At 45.6% G+C, this 20,469-nt stretch overlaps 1 protein-coding gene across 1 annotated transcript; it reads right to left on the bottom strand.

The window, feature by feature from the left end:
* Window positions 1-8,440: 8,440 nt before the first annotated feature.
* LOC144274413 (L-amino-acid oxidase-like) lies at window positions 8,441-19,298 on the bottom strand. The gene is made up of 7 exons (XM_077833220.1): window positions 19,286-19,298; window positions 17,987-18,210; window positions 16,361-16,473; window positions 14,908-15,109; window positions 11,197-11,250; window positions 9,910-10,040; window positions 8,441-9,224 (listed from the first exon to the last, which is right to left on the bottom strand). The coding sequence occupies exons 1-7, from the start codon at window positions 19,296-19,298 to the stop codon at window positions 8,441-8,443; spliced, it is 1,521 nt and encodes a 506-aa protein (XP_077689346.1).
* Between the last annotated feature and the right edge of the window lie 1,171 nt (window positions 19,299-20,469).

The following is a 20,469-nucleotide window of genomic DNA, read 5'->3' as shown; positions in this document are numbered from 1 at the left end:
ACAACTTTATAACTGATATGCCAAGAATGACATGGGATGAATGGTCTGGAGAGAGGAATTGACACCCAGCTATCTTTTGCAATTGCACTGCAAAACAGGAAACATTCTCTGTCAGTCAGTGTAAAGGGCTTTCACGCGCTGCAGGTGTGCCTCCTTGTGGCTGGGCCTGGGAATTAGTTCTCGCCCCATCTGGCACCCCCTTTCATTGGTTGCTCATGATGTGGCCCTATGCTTTCTGTGTGCCTTGGGGTGCTCCCTCTTTGTGACTCAGCCCTCTGGTCAGGTCACTGTGAAGTTTCCCCCTACCAAGGTAACAAAGTTCCACCGTACTAGCTTTGCAAACACTGTCTTAGACAGTTTTCCATTCCAACTCTCCAGGTCCTGTGCCACTTTCCAGCAGGTGGTAGCGGAGCCCAGGCCCACCCACTACTCTGGATTCCAGCTCAGGGACCCTAAAATGAACAATCCAGATCTGCTCAATCTCACATAGTGTTGCTATTTCCCTGGAGTCCTTCCTACCCTACCTCTCTATTGCCTGGCCAATCTCTGGTTTAACCTGGGAGATTCCTCTGTTCCCCATGGCTACGTCCCCCTCTAGGCCAGGCATGCCAGAACAGTGGGAGTCAGGGGGCCATGGCCCCATCACTTTTAAATGGGGGAGGGATATGCCCTTCCACTTCTTACTGGCCATAAGGGTGAGCAATGGGAGGAGTGGGTGGAGAGGAGTGCGCAGGGCCACGTCTTGGGGAGAAGAGGTGGTATGAGGGTGGGGCCTCAGAGGACTGGCAGGGCCAGAGCAGTGGCTCAGGAAGAAGGGGCGGCATGGGGTGTGGGTCCTCGGGGGAAGGGGCGGCAATGGGGTGGGGCCATGGTTCCAGCACCAGTGGCCCCCCACTTCTAGGGAGCTTCAGCCACTTCTGGTGAGAGTAGCCAGAGATGAGGAGCATAAACATGGCAGCACCACAGAGGAGTGTCGCCGCAGTGATGGGTAAGGCGCAGTTGGAGAAGGCCTTGAACCTCTCTTCAGCCGGGCATATCCTCAAGACAGCCACTGTGATGAAAGCATAAGAGACCAAGATCAAGGAGAACAGGGCCAGGAGTAGTCTACTGCCTCACTGACCCATGTGCGTCCACACTGGCCCCACTTCAAAATGGCCAGCACCTCACAAAAGCTGGGGTTAATCTTATCCTGGCTGCGATAGGGCAGAGTTATGGTGAAGCTGGTGTGCATTGTGGCAAAGGAAATGTTGCAGGCCCAGGAGACCATTGTCATCCTGACACAGATCAGCCGGCTCATGATAAGGGTGTAGCACAGTAGGTGGCAGTTGGCTACGTACTGGTCATTGGCTACCATGGCATGGAGGACGCACTCAGTTATCCCCAGGAAGAGGAAAATGTACATCTGGGTGATGCAGCCAACATAGGAGATGCTCTTCTTCCTGGAGAGGAGAAGGAGCAGCACCTGGGGCATGGTGGTGTCGGTTTAACTGATGTCCAGAAAGCAGAGGTTAGGCAGTCCCAGCAAGGGCAATGAAGAGGCTGTTGTGAAAGGTGGCCTCCAGAATGATGGCCTGAAAGTCTGCAAGGAGCAGCAGCTGTATTCTCTGTCAGCTGGGAAATCCCAGCAGGATGAAATCTTGACACTGAGCTTCTGCATCTGGAGCTATCATCCAGGCAGGGTCTATGTGGCCATGCAGGAGGGCATGGGAAGCATTACTCAGCTGCAGGGACAATCTGGACCTATTGGTCTTGTTAAGGCTGAATTTCTCTTGTGTGAGACTGCCAGGAGATCAGATCAATAAGCACATTCCTGGCCTCTCTGGCCAAACCCCTCTCTTTAGGGCTTCCCAGAGTAGATGGTGAGGTCGTTTCCAAGAACCTATTGACAAAGTCCATCTATCTATTTGCCCAAGGGCCTTTTGCAAGGGTGTCTACTGGTATAAGCATAAATGCGAGTCAACTTTAGAAATTTGTCAGGGGACCAGTTAGATTTTAAAGCCCAAATGTAACACATAAGATTTGCCTATTTTGGTAATTATTATAGTTGATATGTGTATGAAATTTAATAAGGCCAACCCCCTGTGTTTAGTCCAGAGACTGTTACCCTACTAATTTTAATGATAAGATCTTCTCAGGTAAACGTCTACCATGGACATTTCTTCTCAGATCAGGACATTTTTTTATTCTTAACCAATCAAGCAGTTTTATTAATTCACCAAGAAGCATCTGTATGTACAATCAACAGTTTAAAGAAGGTTTCTGGATGGTTTGGATACCAGATGTTCCAGGACTTGTATAGAACACAACACACAGTCTTGCAAACAATTGTCATCGACTGATGTTGGGGGCAAGCACAGCACAATGAAATTGACAAGATTTTGCACTACATAGAATCATAGAATATCAGAGTTGGAAGGGACCTCAGGAGGTTATCTAGTCCAATCCCCTGCCCAAAGCAGGACCAATCCCCAACTAAAGCATCCCAGCCAGGGCTTAGTCAAGCCTGACCTTAATAACTTCTAAGGAAGGAAATGCCACCACTTCCCTAGGTAACGCATTCCAGTGCTTCACCACCCTCCACCCTCCTAGTGAAAAAGTTTTTCCTAATATCCAACCTAAACCTCCCCCACTGCAACTTGAGACCATTACTCCTCGTTCTGCTACCACTGAGAACAGTCTAGATCCATCCTCTTTACTTTTATCATCAGTTATCAGTTCTTTAGGACTTCTAATACAATTGACACAACACATCAAAAAACTCTCAAGCGAATAAAAGTTGCACTTTGTCTCATTGATTCTGTGAATGTGCTCCTAGCTTAATTCCTGCTGCTTAGTTTGAGAGGGACTAGTTTCAAGTAGCAAAAGCAATCGCTTAAAAGTAGAGCTGTGTGGGAATGGAATTTCCATTCAGTGACAAATCTCGGAAGATTTCACAGAAGGAAGAAGGTCTACCTGGCTGCACAAACAGGGAGCCTGTCAACTCAAGATGCCATGCAGGCTGCCTGTGACCCATGCGTTCCCACGGAGACTCAGCTCCCAGGCAGCCACCCATGCAAGCTGCCTCACATCCAGGAGCTCTGGGGATCCTGTAAGCTTGCCTAGCAGCAAGCTGGCAGGAGGGTGGGCAGGCTGGCAGCCTGTCTACCTGGTGTCAAAGAACATTTGGCTAAGTCATTATGCAAGGTAGCCTATTTCCTCTTGTTTTTTCCTACCACCCCCCCCCCCAGATGTTCTGGTTTAACTTGGATTTAAACTTGGAGAGTGGCCAGTTTGGATGAGCTATTACCAGCAGGAGAGTGAGTTTGTGTGTGTATGGGGGTGGGTTTTTGGAGGGGGGTGAGGGAGTGAGAGAACCTGGATTTGTGCAGGAAATGGCCTAACTTGATTATCATGCACATTGTGTAAAGAGTTGTCACTTTGGATGGACTATCACCAGCAGGAGAGTGAATTTGTGTGGGGGGGTGGAGGGTGAGAAAACCTGGATTTGTGCTGGAAATGGCCTAACCTGATGCTCACTTTAGATAAGCTATTACCAGCAGGACAGTGGGGTGGGAGGAGGTATTGTTTCATATTCTCTGTGTATATATAAAGTCTGCTGCAGTTTCCACGGTATGCATCTGATGAAGTGAGCTGTAGCTCACGAAAGCTCATGCTCAAATAAATTGGTTAGTCTCTAAGGTGCCACAAGTACTCCTTTTCTTTTTGCGAATACAGACTAACACGGCTGTTACTCTGAAATTTGTTGGAAATAACATTCCCACAGAACATTTCAGTTCCATCAAACCGGCATTATTCAATGGAACTCTGTGCTGTCAGAAAATTTTCAGCCTACTCTTCTTAAATTTATTCTTTGAGATTTCCTTTAGGCCAACCAACATGGAGCTTTAAAGGAGAAACTGTGATGGGTTGGATCACAGAAACCCCCTGGGAGGTGCCACTTGATGTGCCAAGACTACTTCTGATCCTGCTTTCCTGCCCAGTCAGCTTAGGACTTCAGTGCCCTGCCTGGTTTGAGCCAGACCCGCTAGCCTGCTGCAAACCCAGACCCAGGTCTGAACCACGTCCCCTAACAGCTATAGGCTTAACTGAAAGCAACTTACAGAAGTGTTCCTGTCCTTGACACTCAGATGCCCAACTCCCAATGGGGTCCAAACCCTGAATAAATCCATTTTACCCTGTATAAAGCTTATACAGGGTAAACTCATAAATTGTTCGCCCTCTATAACACTGATAGAGAGACATGTTTGCCCCCCCAGCCATATAAGGGGGTGGAACAGAAGTATTAATACATACACTGGGTTAATTAATAAGTAAAAAGTTATTTTATTAAGTACAGAAAGTAGGATTTAAGTCATTCCAAGTAGTAACAGACAGAACAAAGTGAATTACCAAGAAAAACAAAATAAAACACGCAAGTCTAAGTCTAGTACATAATAAAAACTGAATACAGATTTAATCTCATCCTTAGAGGTGTTTCAATAAGTTTCTTTCACAGACTGGACACCTTCCTAGTCTGGGCACAATCCTTTCCTCTGGTTCCAGCTCAGGTGATAGCTAAGGAATTCCTCATGATGGCTCCCCCTTTGTTCTGTTCCACCCCCTTATATGGCTTTGGCACAAGACGGGAATCCTTTGTCTCTCTGGGTCCTCCCCCCTCACCCCCAAATGGAAAAGCACCAGGTTTAAGATGGATTTCAGTACCAGGTGACATGGTCACATTTCCCGTGAGACCCCAAGCCTTCATTCCTCCCAGCCTGACTCACAGGAAGGTCTGCCTGCAAACAGCCATCCGCAGTCAATTGTCCTGGTTGATGGGAGCCATCAAGATTCCAAACCACCATCAATGGCCCACACTTTGCATAATTACAATAGGCCCTCAGAGTTATATTTCATATTTCTAGTTTCAGATACAAGAGTGATATATTTATACAAATAGGATGAGTACACTCAGTAGATTATAAGCTTTATAATGATACCTTACAAGAGACCTTTTGCATGAAAAATATTGTAGTTACATTATATTCACACTCATCAGCATACTTTCATAAAATCATATAGAGTGCATCACAACCAGCATATAGCATTACTTAGTAATATCCTAAAATTCAGTTCTTTAAGGTGTAGCTAGAGAGCACAGACTAATGCCGCTAACTTACAGCTACTTCTATTAAATAAAACAAAGAGAAATACAGCCTCTGAAATGGAGGCTCACCATTGCCTCTTAGTTCTGGTAACCTTTGGAGGAGGGGAGAGGCTGCCCCCATTGGCTGCTCCAAAGTGTCAGATTTCACTTTTTGGCTCCATCAACTTTTCAATGGAAACAGTGACTCTGAGGTTCCATTCAGTGACCTTGTGTATAATAACCATTCTCCGACAACCCCAGGAAAAGGGTCTCTTCTTAGTTTCCATTGCACATTTGTCAACAGTCTCTCGTATTCCAGTTCCTGCAGTTTCTCTTCTGCTTCCATCGATATCCAGTAGAAGGCATTGATGTACAATATATTTATTTCAGGTTTCAGAGTAGCAGCTGTGTTAGTCTGAATCCGCAGAAAGAACAGGAGTACTTGTGGCGCCTTAGAGACCAAAAATTTGATTTGAGCATAAGCTTTTGTGGGCTACAGAAAAGCTTAGCCCACAAAAGCTTATGCTCAAATCAATTTGTTAGTCTCTAAGGTGCCACAAGTACTCCTGTTCTTTTTAATGTATTTATTGTTCTTTTCAGGTCAGAAGGGCTTTTTTTTCAGTTTGACTCATTTCAGAGACTATATTTGCATATTAACCCACACTAGTCATTACAATTTCCCATTTAATCACTTCCTCTTAATATTCAAAACTATACACACTAAGTGCTTATTCCTTCCACCAAATCTTTTTTCTGGTCTGCAATTCCATTATATAAATATAATTATTTCAGAGTGCAACAACCATTCAAAAAGAAAAAAAAGTTACAGTTCCTCTAAATTTGATAGGCATGTCATACTTTCTTTGATTATTCTGAGACATTTCATTTCACATTCTCTTGGGATTAACAGAATAAGAGACATCCTATTGGTGGAACAAGATACGTTATCCACACATAGAGAGATAGTATATCAGATTCATAAGGCAGACAAGAGTACAATTTTATTTCTTTGTTTACTTTTGGCTTGATTTTGAATTTGTGGTGAAAGAAAGGTAGTTCAAATTCTGGGGAGTATCAGAACATTTGATCTATTCATCCTTCAGTTTCTTTGGGTTATTTCTAGTCTATTCAATCCGACATCTTCCAAGCACTTATCGGGGATTTCGTAAACGCAGAGGAGGCAATGAGCCAATCTGATCAGGAAATAAGGTTTTTACCCTTATTTGTCAATCGTCCAGGAGGGTGCTTCAGTAACTGCAGAAGAGAAAAAGGATTCCCCTAAATTTCTGAGAGAGTCTTGCCTCAGTAACTAGCAGTAGTTTGATGATCTTATTTAAACATTCCAGGTTTTATTCCTCAGGCGGGGATGAGCGGGGAGGACATAGGCACTATTTTGGGTAAACAGAGATGGGTGCGAGTTTCTTGCTGTGTCACTGAGAAGAGAACAGATTCAGATCACAGTTGCCAACTTTCACGCAGTAAATAAGCACCCTGACTTTCACAATAAGCCAAAATCAAGGTAATTCCATATCAAAACAAGGCCAAAACAAGCCAGTCCCTAAGAACCCCAACACTCTATGTAACTAGATCCCCCCAGTGTGCAATCTGAGACTGTGGTGGGCCTGCTGTGCACCCCTGACTCTTTTTCCCCCTTGCCCCTGCTTGCCCCTTGCCCCTGTTTGCCAGGAGCCGATCAAAAAAAAGAAGCAACAAGCAACAAGCTACATGCCAAAAGCTAGTCAACAAGCAACCCAGAAGCCAATTAAACCAAAAACAAGCCCAATTTCTGCATTTTTGTCATGGGTTTGCCATGTCTGATTCAGATTTTAACCTTGCACATTAGAAATGACTCTCGTAATTAACAATATACTCAAGGGATAGCTGATATCTATACACATCACACCTGATTCCATCCATGTTGACCATGGAATGACCATAATCAGAGTCAAAGATGAGGTCATTGGTTTCCTGCTACACATTGCATTTCACTGGTGGACAGACTGCAATGGAGGCAAAACCCTGAACAGGGTGGGATGCAGAGTGACTTATCCCATCCCAGGAGATGCCTCCTGTGAAATTTGCTTTGGGGAGCTCTGAGGAAGTGCAGAAGCATTGCTGCCAGATTGGAGATCAAGACATATACTGCTGACTGCAGCCTTCCAGTTCTGCCTCTCCTCCCATTTTGGGAATGCTGGTGTGGCTGATAGGATCTGCAAGGGCTGGACTTGTTGGCTCTGGAACCAGGAGACAGAATAGTAATTGTATGCCTGCCATCTAGGCATGAGGCTAGATTGGGAAGCAGATTATTTGCCTCATTAGGGAAGCAAGAACCACCTTCAGACTCTGACGTGGGCTACATAGACCTTGAGGATAGGGCAGCTAGGCATTACTGGAGCTACTCATTCATTTCTTTCCTTCTTAGGAGTAGGTGTGTGGATTGGGCACAGCTGTGGCTTTACCCTCTGGTGGCTGAGCAGGGTGGCTGAGTATGAGGGCATGCAGAGTTGTTGTAGCTAGGTTGGTCCCAGCATACCAGACAGATGAGGTGGGTGAGGTAATATCTTTTATGGGACCCATAGGCACCGACTCCATGAGTGCTCCTGGGCTAGAGTAACCACAGAAAAAAATTAGTGGGTGCTTAGCATCCACCGGTAGCCAGCTCTCCCCTTCCCCTGCAGCGCCTCCCATCTGCCGGATGCCCTGCCGATCAGCTCCTCGCCCTCCCCCCCCAGCACCTCCTGCCCACCAGGATCAGCTGTTCTGCCATGTGCAGGAGGCACTGGGGGGAATGGGGAAGAGCAGGGACTGGGCGCACTCAGAGTAGGGGGCGGAACTGGGCGGGAAGAGGAGGGTAGGGGTGGGAAGAGGCGGGACAGGAGTGGGGACTTGGGAGAAGGGGTGGGGTGGGGGCAGGGCCTGGTGTGGAGCATGGGATGTTGAGCACCCCCAGGGCCCAGAGGAAGCCAGACCCTGTGATTGGACCAACTTCTGTGGGTGAAAGAGAGCTGAAGAAGAGCTCTGTGTAAGCTTGAAATCTTGCCTCTCTCACCAGCAGAAGTTGGTCCAATAAAAGATAATTACCTCACCCCCTTCTCTCTCTGAGTGTAAGGGTAACAGTCTAATGCCAATGCATACAGTTTATGCATCCCCCCCATCAGGGCTAAACCTAAAGTAACAATCTTGTAATGCCCGCTGATAAGCGGTGCAATTTCTAAATTCCCCAGTCAGTAGCTGATGCATTTGTACCTTCCCCAAGCACCCTTATTATTATTATTATAATATCATCAATTATGTTTTATTTTTCTTCAGCTCTTGCTGCTACTGCCTGGGTGATGCATTGATAGCGCCATGGATGTTCCTGGCCGCTCTCACTGCAGATTTCATAGCGGTTTCGATCCAGGCGTGAGGCTGGGCTGTGAGTTCTCCTGCAAAATGGACCCTCCCTTCATTCTGAAACAGAGCCTTGGAGTAGTCAACAAACTGGTACGGAGTGAATGAAACAAAGGATCCCATGGAATATCTGTCCAGGCCCCATTTCTTGATCATGTGCTTATCGCAGACACTCTGGATATAATTCTTGGGCACTTGGTGGATTTCTGCCAGGTCCCCCAGAACCACATCAACACACTTTTCATCACTGAGGGGACTGAAGAATTCAGCATCATCGCCCCAGGTGTAGGAAGCCAGGATCACGCCCAGGCCACTGGGGAAATTGTGGCTGGGGTAGTAGACAAATCTGGAGGGGCGATCCGTGATTGACCTCCCACCCTGGATTCCCTCCTTCTCCCAAAACCTTTCAGTACAGACCAAAACAATCTTAGTGGCTTCTGAATAGTGAATGGAGCGCAGGGCATGGGCCTTGTTAGTCGAAAGAGGTGGTGAAAATTTAATAAGCCGTGTGGCTTTTGCCGTGGCAGTGACAAGAACATAGTCGGATGTCACAGCCAAGGGGACCAATGCATCTGGCCCCTGGTAAAACACTCTCACTTGGTCATCCTCGTTTAGTATCTTCACTACTGTGGAGTGAAATAGAACGCCCCTGTGAATATACTGGTAGAAAGTATCAGGAAGCTGATCAAATCCCCCAGTGATCTCATCATAACTGAAAGAAAGGGGGAGAAAAGAGGATGGTAAGGCAACAACATCATTGGACAACAGTTATCTGAGAGAATTTCACAAGAACAACAAGGAGAGATGTAAGGAGCTGCATAGTTGAAGATAGAACCTAGCCCCCACTGAGTGCCAACTCCAACTTCTTTTATTATAGTAGAGTGGCAGGCCTGCTGCTGTTAAGGTTAAGATCAACTATCTGTTTAAAGCCTGACTCTGCTAAATGCTCTAAAATCTGCGTGATTACTCAGATTCCCTTGGAATTAGTTCTGCCTCATGGGAGCGCTGGGGAGCATTAATGATACTACTTTAGCGTCATTTGACCTAGGCGGTTCTGAGATACAGCAGAGTGATGCCCCAGTATGCCCATAACACATATACTCTGGACTTAATTACTGAATTCCATAGGATCTGACCCAGTTAGAAGCGATGGACACTGTGAAAGTGACCCTGGTTTTTAATGGCTAGTGAACTATAGTAATGAACACTTATCCTTTATAACAAGTCCAACCACCAGTGCCTACTTCAAAGAAGGCAACCGGCTGCATTGATAAGATGAGGTTGATGGACAGTTAAATGTATTGAAAGATGGATGGATTGCCAGACAGATCCTACCAGAGCTACATGTCCCTTCCACATACAAAGCAACTGAATAAAGATTCCTTTTTCCTTACCGCTTCTCAGAGAATGTAATATGGTCCATGAAAGAGTGAAGAAATGACACCTGGAATTCACTATCTTCATTCAGCAAGTCACCGATCATGTTGATGGCTCCTCTACTTAAATTTCCTTCTTTAATCAAAAACTCCTGGGTGGGGAAGAGTGGAGAGGGTGGAAGGAGCATGCATATTATATCCCCATAGAGAAGAGATATTTCATTTCAGTTGAACATAGGAATTTTTCAATATCCATAAGGGATGGGCAGAAGTCAAACCCATCCACTATCCTACTCCATGATTTGTCTGCTTCCTCATAAACAATCACTGAAGTAAGGCTGATGCTCACTTTCAAGACACAATCCCTCACCCAGTTTTGATGCACGGGGTGCAGTCCTGACCCCCCCAATAAAGTCAATGGGAGCTTTGCCATTGATTTCAATGGGGCCAGAATTTTATTCCTAGTGTCCATACCAAGATTTCACTGTCTTTGATTAAAGATTCATGATCCAGTCCACACCTCCTGCGGGGTAAAAAGTAATTGTGGGTGGGTATACGGAGACAGGTTCTCTCACTGAAATAATTTTGGATGGGGATACATAGGTGGATGTCACATAAAGTGCTGGGGTGGGAAGAAGAGATGTCAAATCAGTCACACCAGAGTGGAGGAGGGCGCTACACAAACACTAGGCAGGTGGGAGCACAGAGACTGGTGTTTTGGATAGGGAGAGACAGAGAAGATCCATGGCCTTGCCCTCCCCCTGCCACTAAGGGGAATCCAGAGGACCACCGAGGGAAGAAGGCTGCGCTCCGTGAAGACTCATGAGGCAAATGTGTTGCCTCCACCCAACCAGTAGCTTTCGGAGGATTCGGATGCATTGTCTCCTACCATGGACTTTGTGCACATGGCAAGAACTATCCCACAAGGAGTTACATTGGCAAAGTGAGGAAAGTATGTCTACACTACCCGCCGGATCGGTGAGTAGTGATCCATCTATCGGCGGTCAATTTATCGCATCTAGTATAGATGCGACAAAGTCGATCCCCGATCGCTCTGCCGTCGACTCTGGTACTGCGAGAGGCGGAAGCAGAGTTGACGGGGGAGTGGCGGCAGTCAACCCCGCACCATGAGGACGTGAGGTGAGTCGATCTAAGATACGTTGACTTCAGCTAGGCTATTCTCGTAGCTGAAGTTGCATATCTTAGTTCGATCCCTCTTCCCCCCCACCCCCACCCCCACTGTAGACCAGGGCTTAGAAAATCAGGCACCTTTAGACTTAAAGATACTGGAATGCTAACTTCAATTACCTTGGTGGAAAAGGAGTCATATTTCTCTTTCAGAACACTGCAGTCTGTGGTCACCTGGGTAGCAACGAAGAAAACAGTTGTTTGTTTCATGATCACAGTTCCACCTTTAAAGGGTGTTATTTTCCCTGTTTGTGATCATGTACTTATATATGGTATCCTATTACATATGCACAAGGGGGCAGGACATGAAATGACTGCTCTGGTGTAAAAGCTGTTAAGAATATCTTTTAAATGGAGATACAAGGGACAGCTTTTGTTTTCCACTCCTGCAGTTCTCCAAATGACTGAACTGCTTTCACTCAAGCTTTCTAAACAATACAAACAAATAGACTAAAGGTAAAATGTTTAAATGTGGCAAAGTGAATCTGGGATCTAGCTCCCACCTTAGAAGTGACTTAGGTACTTTAGGGGGCGCATTTTCAAAGGTATTTAGGCATCTAAACATGCAGATAGCACTGGGATTTTCAAAAGCACCAAAGTGCCTAAATCCCATTGAAATCCATGGGAGTATGGCACCTAAGTCTTTGGAAATACCACTAGTGGCTAGATTCACAAAAGAACTTATGCTCAGCAACGCAATTCCTAACTTCTAGATGCCTAGAAAATCAGTGGGATTCACAAAGGTTGAATTTGGCATTCAGGGTTATGTCTATACCGGAAAAAAAACAACAACCCCAAAACCCACACCTCCAAGTCTCAGAGCCCAGTCATGACTTGGGAATGCAGGGCTGAGGCCGCAGGGATAAAAATAGCAGTGTAGATGTTCCCTCTGGAGTCCTGGCTCTGAAACCCAGTGAGGGGAGAGAGTTTTGGAGCATGTGCTCCAGCCCAAGCAAGAATGTGTACACCAATATTATTAGGCTTGCAGCCCAAGGCCCCTGCTCCTGGGCTTTGACACTTGGCACCATGGGTTTTTCTTTGCAGTGCAGACTTACCCTCAGGCTCCCTGCACAGTGAGTGGAGGTAGACAGGCCTTTAAGAATTAGATCCACAAAAGCCAGCACACAGACTAAATTAGTCAATGGGAGAGGCCAAGGAGAGGGGTGTATACTGTGGAGGAAAAAATCTAGTAGGCCTAAACTTATAGGCCTAAAACTTTGGTCAAGCTAACTGTGTATATAGAGCATAAGAAGAGGATGAGGAAAATTCCATTGTGGGGCAGTTACAACAGCACATCTTAAGAAATGTAACCATAACAGCTAGAAATTAGGAAAGACCATTAACCACAAAAGAACAGATTTGTCAATAACAGGAAAAGCTTGTTTTGCTATATTCCAAATAAGGAAAGCTGCAGTTAAAACTTGCACTATATGCCAAATATGGGAAAATGCCGTTAAAGGAAATTTGCTTAACAAATTGTGGTTTTCAGCTATATAAGCTCCTGTATTTTCTGTATACGACAGGAACAGCTACTTAGAGCTGTTACCCCCTGCGCTTGTAATCAATAAAGGAGCCTCAGGCTTGTTCTGATCCAAACACAACCCATGGTTAATTTTCCACCACAATCCTAAATCCCATCCCTCTCAGGAAGTTCGGCACCTGTGTCTTCTTGGGATTCTCAGCTGCGAGCCTTCTCCTGGAATCGGTCACCTCAGGTGTCTGTTGCAAGCAGTAGCAGCAGCAGCCGCTTTCTAGCTTTTGGTGGCAGTAATTAGAGTGAGTCGGGGGGGGGTGTGGGCGAGAGCTGCCCCCCGCCCATGTCCCTTCCCCTGGGGCCCCCTGCCCAGTGCAGGTGGAGGGTCCATGTCGCGGCTCCCCACAGCTGCCCAGCCACTCAGCTCTTACCAGGGACAGGCTGAGGCTTCAAGGCCCCATCCTTCGGCCAGGGGCGGGGCCTTGAGCAGAAGGAGCAGGGCACGGCGGGGCCACAGAGGGGGCAGGGCCCTTGGCCCCCCATTTTTGGGAAGGCTCCACCACTGCTGGTATGAGTACGCTAATGTGGGAGACCACCAGTTCAAGTCCCCTCTCTACCTGCTGAGGGGGAGGGATTTGAACAGGAGTCTCCCCACCTCTTCCATAAATGCCCTAACTGCTGGGCTAGTCCCAATCTCTCTTGCTGAAGCTGTTCCATTTTGGATGAACAAATAGTCATTGGAGCAGAGGAACTGGATCCAGGGTGTCCCAGGTGAGTGTTTTAACCACTGGATTACACAGTCATGCTCATTTGCTCCCTACTTTGTCTCTTTTTTAAAAACATCCAGCCCCAGATGCCTCTGCATCCACGAGCATAGGTGCTGAGTTTTATTTTTCTCCAGGGATGCTCAACCCTGGCTCTGTCCTGAGGTCCCTTCCCCGCTCCGCCCCCTCCCCCAAGGCCCTGCCTTTGCTCCACCTCCTCCCGTCTCCGCTCCGACTCCAACCCTGAGACTTCCGCCCACCCGCTGCTTGCTGCTCTCTGCCCTCCCCGAAGCACCTCTGCCAGCGCCAAACAGCTGATGGGTGGCACCCACAAAGAGCTGTGGCTCATCATAGAATATCAGGGTTGGAAGGGACCTCAGGAGGTCATCTAGTCCCACCCCCTGCTCAAAGCAGGACCCATCCCCAATTTTTGCCCAATATCCCTAAATGGCCCTCTCAAGGATTGAACTCACAACCCTGGGTTTAGCAGGCCAATGCTCAAACCACTGAGCTATCCCCCCCACATGGGTGCTGAGCACCCACTATTTTTTTTTCTGTGGGTGCTTCAGCCCCTGAGCACCCCCGAGTCAGTGCCTATGTATGTGAGCACCGAAACACCTTTGAAAATCTGGCCTTTAAGAGCCTAAATCTCATGAGTTCAGCTGTAACACTGCACTTCTGTGTGTGTGTGTGTGTGTGTGTGTGTGTGTGTAATAGACAAAAAAGTCTAGCAAAACTCCAAAGTGAGAAGCTACGGCTTATTCAAATTACTATATCTTGAACACTGCTTAACCTCAAGTTTTCAACAACAACAAATGTCTCCTAGGGGCCAGCGCTATATGGGAGTAAATTTGGGCTTAATTTGGAAATATACATACCAAGTTAATATAGATTTACTATCCTAGCTAATATGTGTCGGAGAATCATGTCGCTCTGAGGTTTGCTTTCCTAAACATTTACTAAGGATACATACCGAGCACCCTTTGAAACCAGTGGAACTTGAGGGTGCTCAGCACCTCCCAGATGTGCTCAGCACCTTGCAGAATCAGCTTCCCAGGATATGTCCTCACTGGAGAGCTAACTCGGTTGACCAGTCTCTGGGTTAGCCTACCACGGGTGTGAGCAGCCACACTGCGAAGCCAAACCCAAAGTACTGTGTCCTTAATGGCATTGCATGCTCCCACGGATTTCTCTAGGACTTCTGGAGCCGGGTTCCATGGTTCTGTGTGATGCAGTAAACTGAGCTACTTTATGAGATTTTCCCTTGTTTGTCCTTCTTGGCACATGGGGGGGGAGGGGGCAGAGGGGATTGTGGGATGGCACTGGAGGAATATCATCACTTGAGTGATTTTTAGCTTGTATTTTCACTGCCAAGTGGGCAGGATAATAGCTCAAGTGAAAGCAGAGCCCAGGCTATAACACATACTACCAGTCATGCCAGCTAGCCTGGGTTGAAAGGACCACTAAACTTGAATGAGAAAGCTGTGTGTGTGTGGATATGAAGGGGGCTTAGGACCAACAAGTAAAAGTCCAGGCTAACTCTTTAATGAAGAGAAACCCACGGTGCATGAGTCCTTTCCACAACACACATACCTTATCCAGTGTCTGACGATAAAGCTCACTAGCTGATTTTCCTCTCTCTGTAGGGTGCAAGGGGTATTGCAAGATATCAGGGTTTCTTTCTACCTCTCCAGCTCTTGCCCTAATGTTGTTAACTAAATACCAAGCGTTGTCATCAGTATTATAGAATGGGTTCAGTTTAAGTTTAAATTTGGTAACAAATTCACGCACAATCCTAAAGAGAAAGGAAAGGGGTGGGGGGAAACAGAGAAAAATGTCAAAACTGAAAAAAATTAAATTCACAAAACAATTCACTTTTGGAAAAAAGGCAAAAAACCCAAAACTGTTTGCCTGAGAAAGTTTCAGAGCGGCAGCCGTGTTAGTCTGTATCCACAAAAAGAAAAGGAGTACTTGTGGCACCTTAGAGACTAATAAATTTATTTGAGCATAAGCTTTCGTGGGCTGCAGCCCACTTCATTGGATGCATGCAGTGGAAAATACAGTAGGATGATTTTATATACACAGAGATCATGAAACAATGGGTGTTACCATACATACTATAACGAGAGTGATCAGTTAAGGTGGTAATAGCTCACCTTAACTGATCACTCTCGTTATAGTGTATATGGTAACACCCATTGTTTCATGTTCTCTGTGTATATAAAATCGTCCTACTGTATTTTCCATGAATTAAGTGTATATATCTATATATCTATATATATAAAATACTCTCCAAAAATAAGTTAATAATTTAATGCAAGTTGATAACAATTAAGATTATATATATAATTCTCACAGAAAATTTATATAAATATACTAAATATTTCCCATCATATTGTTTAAATATGACTAGTACTATAGTAAATGAAACAATGAAATCACACTATTGTGGCTCTTTTGGGTAATGTTGAACGCTAGTTTGGCTTCTGAACCACTGACATCTGAGTATCACTGTCATAAAGGGTCCACATCTCTTGGATCTCTCTGGGGTGGGACCTCTGTAACCAGTCCATAGGCGGTATCTGACAGCTGTGTACTCCAAGAGCACACCAGGAAGCAAATTGTGACTCTGGTTGTGATTTCTGGTTACCCCTTTGCCTAAGGGGGAATTAATCTCTGGTTTACCCTTTGCTTCAGAGGGAATTTATCTGGGCCAATCCTAGGCACTGCCCCATGAGGCTGGTTTGGTTGCACTGGCTGGCAGAGTAGAGAGCCATATCCAATCTGCTCCCTGCTTCTCCCCACCCATTTGCAGCCCACCTGTTCTGGAAGAGTAACAGCGCTCAAAGATGTCTCTCTCCCCTGCACACAAACTGACAATGTGAAGCAATGCAGGTGGTCCACACAAGGCAGGAAGGGGGCACCTTAAGCTCATCAGATACAAGCCCTTCATTATTTTTTTCTAGGAATTATAATAAAAATCTTAAAACTGAGGCTTTTCCTTTTATGAACAGTATCGGTGGCTGAGAAGGGGTAAATGTATTACCTGTGGTGTCTGGGCAAACGCATGGGTCCGAGGTCCACATACCAGCCTTTGTCCTTATCATGATAGGTCATGATGCGTCCTCCCACACGATCACTGGCTTCCAGAATCAGAACCTAAAAACAAAACACAGGCCATGGTTTTCTATCACTTCTATCACTTGCTGGTTTCTAATGGCTAGATTCACAAAGGGACTTAGGTGCATAAATCCCAAATGTAGATGCCACTGGCATTCACAACCCTCCCCCCCACCTCCCCCTTCCCGGCTCATCTGCCACGGAATCTTGCAAGCATCTAAACTCACTCAGTGCCTACATTTTCACTGTAAAAGTTCCCTAAGTACCTAAGATTCTACTCTGGGGATGAGTAGGAATGCAAAACTTAAAGGGGGAGATGTGATGGAATGCTGCCTCCCTCTAGGTGTCTGAACACCTGTGCCACAGAGCCATCTATGAACTGAGGGAAGATAGGTGTACTTCTAGACAGCTCATCAGCAGGGCCCAACCCAATCACCGAGCTCAGAGAGAGGGACACCAACATCAGACTGTCCCATTGCCCAGTAGTCAGGGCATGTTTCTGAGAGGTGGCAGCAGGGCCGGCGTTACAGATCGGTGATGCAGCCTACCTCTCAGGATGCCGTGGTCGGGGGGGCACCATGGTCAAGAGGCACACAGCGGGGTGGCCCTGGGTTATGAAGCCACAGAAAGGAGCTTGGGGCAATGCAGCAGGAGGCAGCAGGACCTGGGGGCAATAGAAGGGGATGGGGAGGCAGCAGGAGCCAGGGGCGATGAATGGGGAGCCCAGGGAGGCAGCTGAAGCCATGGGTACCAAAATACAGGTTAGCCCAGGTTGCCCTTTTCCCGAAAGCCAACCCTGTGTGGCAGATCCCTGTTCAAATCTCCTCTCCCAGCCAGGCACAGGGGAGAATTGAATCAGAGTTTCCCACCTCCCAGATGAGTATCCTAATCACTGGGCTGGAAGTGATGAGGGAAGTCTTCCTCTTCCTCCCATCTCTGGCTTTTTTGTGTGAACTCATCTGTGAAGCCTGAGCTCTGAGCATGCTTACCGGATCGGATCCCTGGGGGAGGAATGGTGACCTTCCCCCAGTTCATGTATCCCACTGGGAGAAGGGGGCCAGGTGCCTAGAGGTAGGCTGCAGTGTGCATGCTCATAGACAAAAACATAGGAGCCCCAAAACTTAGGCATTAAGTGAGTTTAGGCATCTAGAAGATTCAGGGACAACTGAGCAGGAGTTTTGCGAATCTCACTGGGGCCTGATTCTGGGATTTAGGCACCTAAAGTTGAAGTTAGGCTCCCAAATCCTTTTGTGAATCCAGCCCCTTAACTTTATGATGCATTCCGATGAAGTGAGCTGTAGCTCACGAAAGCTTATGCTCAAATAAATTGGTTAGTTTCTAAGGTGCCACAAGTCCTCCTTTTCTTTTTTCAATGAACTTTGAGTCTGGAAAAGAGAGTAATATACTGCTTGCGTGCAAAGAGCACCCAACTCAATGAAATTCACCTTGTTCTGTTCTTCAGCATTGTTTACTCTATCAAAACAATCAGACCATTTCAGAGAAGCACTGATTGCCTGGCCTGTCTCTGGCTCCTCTCAGTCATTATAATTACCTTGCAACCAGCATCTTGCAGCAGTTTGGCAGCAGTGAGTCCACTTATTCCTGCCCCTACGATCACCACCTTCTTTGAATGACACCCTTTTTCCAAGCCACTTTTGGCAATATCCACCAGTTCTTCATAGTCGGGGTCAGTAAAGCATTTTTCCCACTCCTTCAGTTTTCTAGAGATACTCTCCAAGCTTGGTGCTACCACAAGGAGTAAGAACTGAAGAAGTACTAGAGACAGATATACAAAGAAAACAGATGACGCAAATGAAGAAGGAAACTCATTCACGGAGCTCAGTAACGTCACTGATGCGATACCCCAGGTCCAGGAAGAGGTTAATAACCTCAGATTCTGGAGTTTAGCTATATTAGCAGAGAGGGAATGTACTACTACAGAAGAAGTCAGTTGTGTGATAACATTATCTATCTTTTTACAATATTTTTCCCCAATCCAGAAATAAAATGAGCCAGAACTAAACAAGCGATATGTTCCTTGAAAATATTTCAAAAGAAGTATACAATTTTCTTTTAAAGTCTCATGGAAATGTTGTGGGCTTTTGTTTTGTTTTTTTTTTTACAAAAAATTTTTTTTCGAGCTGTTTCCAAAGTGATTCAGTTTCTGAAGGAAAAACCAATCAACAATATTGAATTTTTCTTTACGAATGATTTGTTCAATATACATTTTTGTTAATAATCAATTCAATTTTGTGCCCATTTTTTTCAAACTGTACATTTTGAACAGCTTTAACATTAACTTAGCTTTCCAGAAATGCACCCCTCAATGGTAACTCAAAGGAGCTCTTATTAAGAACACTTAGCAAGAGTTTTGCAGGATCAGGACCTTGGTTTTGAGTAAATGTATTTAAAACCTACAGGGCTTTCCTATTCCTTATTATAGGACTGATTTACAACATTGTTGTCCGTTGATATGTTGAAAATACATTTCAACTGAGTCCAAGAACCATGTTCAAGCCTTGGTCAGAAGAGGACTATTATACCCATGATAAAATTGGTCTTTCTGTGTAACTTTGAAGCACAGTGCAACCAAAAATACACCATTGGTGCTGTTTTCCCCAACTGTACATTGCAACACTTAACAAGTAGTAAAGGTTTCTGGGAGAAAATCAACTGAAAGAGACAGAGAGAGAGAGAGAAAAAACAGAAATACAAAAGTGAGAAAGAGAGAGGAAAAAGTTATGAAATAAGAAACTAGTTAAATATTAAGCAATTGCAAAGTAAGATGTGCCCAAAAAGGCAAAATACCCCATTCCTCCACAAAAGTTTCAAAAGAAGAAATTTCACTCACAGAACCTGTCCATGTTCCAACTGGCAGCTCAAGTCATCAAGTCAGCCATGTCCTTTTGTACACCGAACTAGGCTGGTTGATAAATATCCTAGGGCAACCGGCTAGCTCTGTGTCAAGTGAAACTGGGAGAACTGGCTGTCACAAGGAATCACAGGACCACATCCTAGGAGCTGATCAGCACTGCCTCTGGCTTATTCTGGGTAAGTCAGTGTTTTCCAGGCATGTGGGACTCAGAAACAAAGGAGGGGTGGGTGACGGGAGGCTCTGCCCTTTCAATCTTATGCCAGGCATGCTTAGAACTCAAATCGAGCTGGGGAAGGCTATGAAAGTTAAAGATTGTTCAAAAACTGTATTTGTTAAATACACTGAGTGCAACAGTTAGGGAAGGGGCCTGAAAGGCATTGGTTCTCCTGACAAATTAGTACATTCTTAATACTCTGCAATTGTCTATATTTTCTTACATATTTTTGCATGTGATATGCCAAGACTGGCACAGGGATGGGTAGGATGTAGGTAGGAGTTGTTGGCCACTAGTTTAGTTTCACTGCAGAACTCAAAATATGCCCTGTAGATTCATCGTCTTGATGGATTGCTGTATTGATTAATTTCTTGGACCACAGTGGTCAATAAGGGTTAGGACTACTGAGCATCTACATAAATGGACACAAATCAGATGTCAAGAATTATAACATTCATAAACCAGTCGGAGAACACTTCAATCTCTCTGGTCACGCAATCACAGACATGAAGGTCGCTATCTTAAAACAAAAAAACTTCAAATCCAGACTCCAGCGAGAAACTGCTGAATTGGAATTCATTTGCAAATTGGATACTATTAATTTAGGCTTAAATAGAGACTGGGAGTGGCTAAGTCATTATGCAAGGTAGCCTATTTCCTCTTGTTTTTTCCTACACCCCCCCCCCCAGATGTTCTGGTTTAACTTGGATTTAAACTTGGAGAGTGGTCAGTTTGGATGAGCTATTACCAGCAGGAGAGTGAGTTTGTGTGTGTATGGGGGTGGGTTTTTGGAGGGGGGTGAGGGAGTGAGAGAACCTGGATTTGTGCAGGAAATGGCCTAACTTGATTATCATGCACATTGTGTAAAGAGTTGTCACTTTGGATGGGCTATCACCAGCAGGAGAGTGAATTTGTGTGGGGGGGTGGAGGGTGAGAAAACCTGGAT

Source organism: Eretmochelys imbricata, chromosome 14, assembly GCF_965152235.1.
Source record: "Eretmochelys imbricata isolate rEreImb1 chromosome 14, rEreImb1.hap1, whole genome shotgun sequence".
In the NCBI taxonomy this organism is placed as follows: domain Eukaryota; kingdom Metazoa; phylum Chordata; order Testudines; family Cheloniidae; genus Eretmochelys; species Eretmochelys imbricata.
Note: the sequence above shows the minus strand (reverse complement) of the source record. Positions and strands in the feature narration are given on the sequence as shown.

What these genes read in the sequence shown, in the direction of transcription:
- LOC144274413 (XM_077833220.1), bottom strand. An exon ending in ATGACTCCTTTTCCACCAAG is followed by an intron (nt 10,041 to 11,196) that starts GTAATTGAAGTT and finishes TTCCCCACCCAG; the next exon opens with GAGTTTTTGATTAAAGAAGG. An exon ending in CATATTACATTCTCTGAGAA is followed by an intron (nt 9,225 to 9,909) that starts GCGGTAAGGAAA and finishes CCTTTCTTTCAG; the next exon opens with TTATGATGAGATCACTGGGG.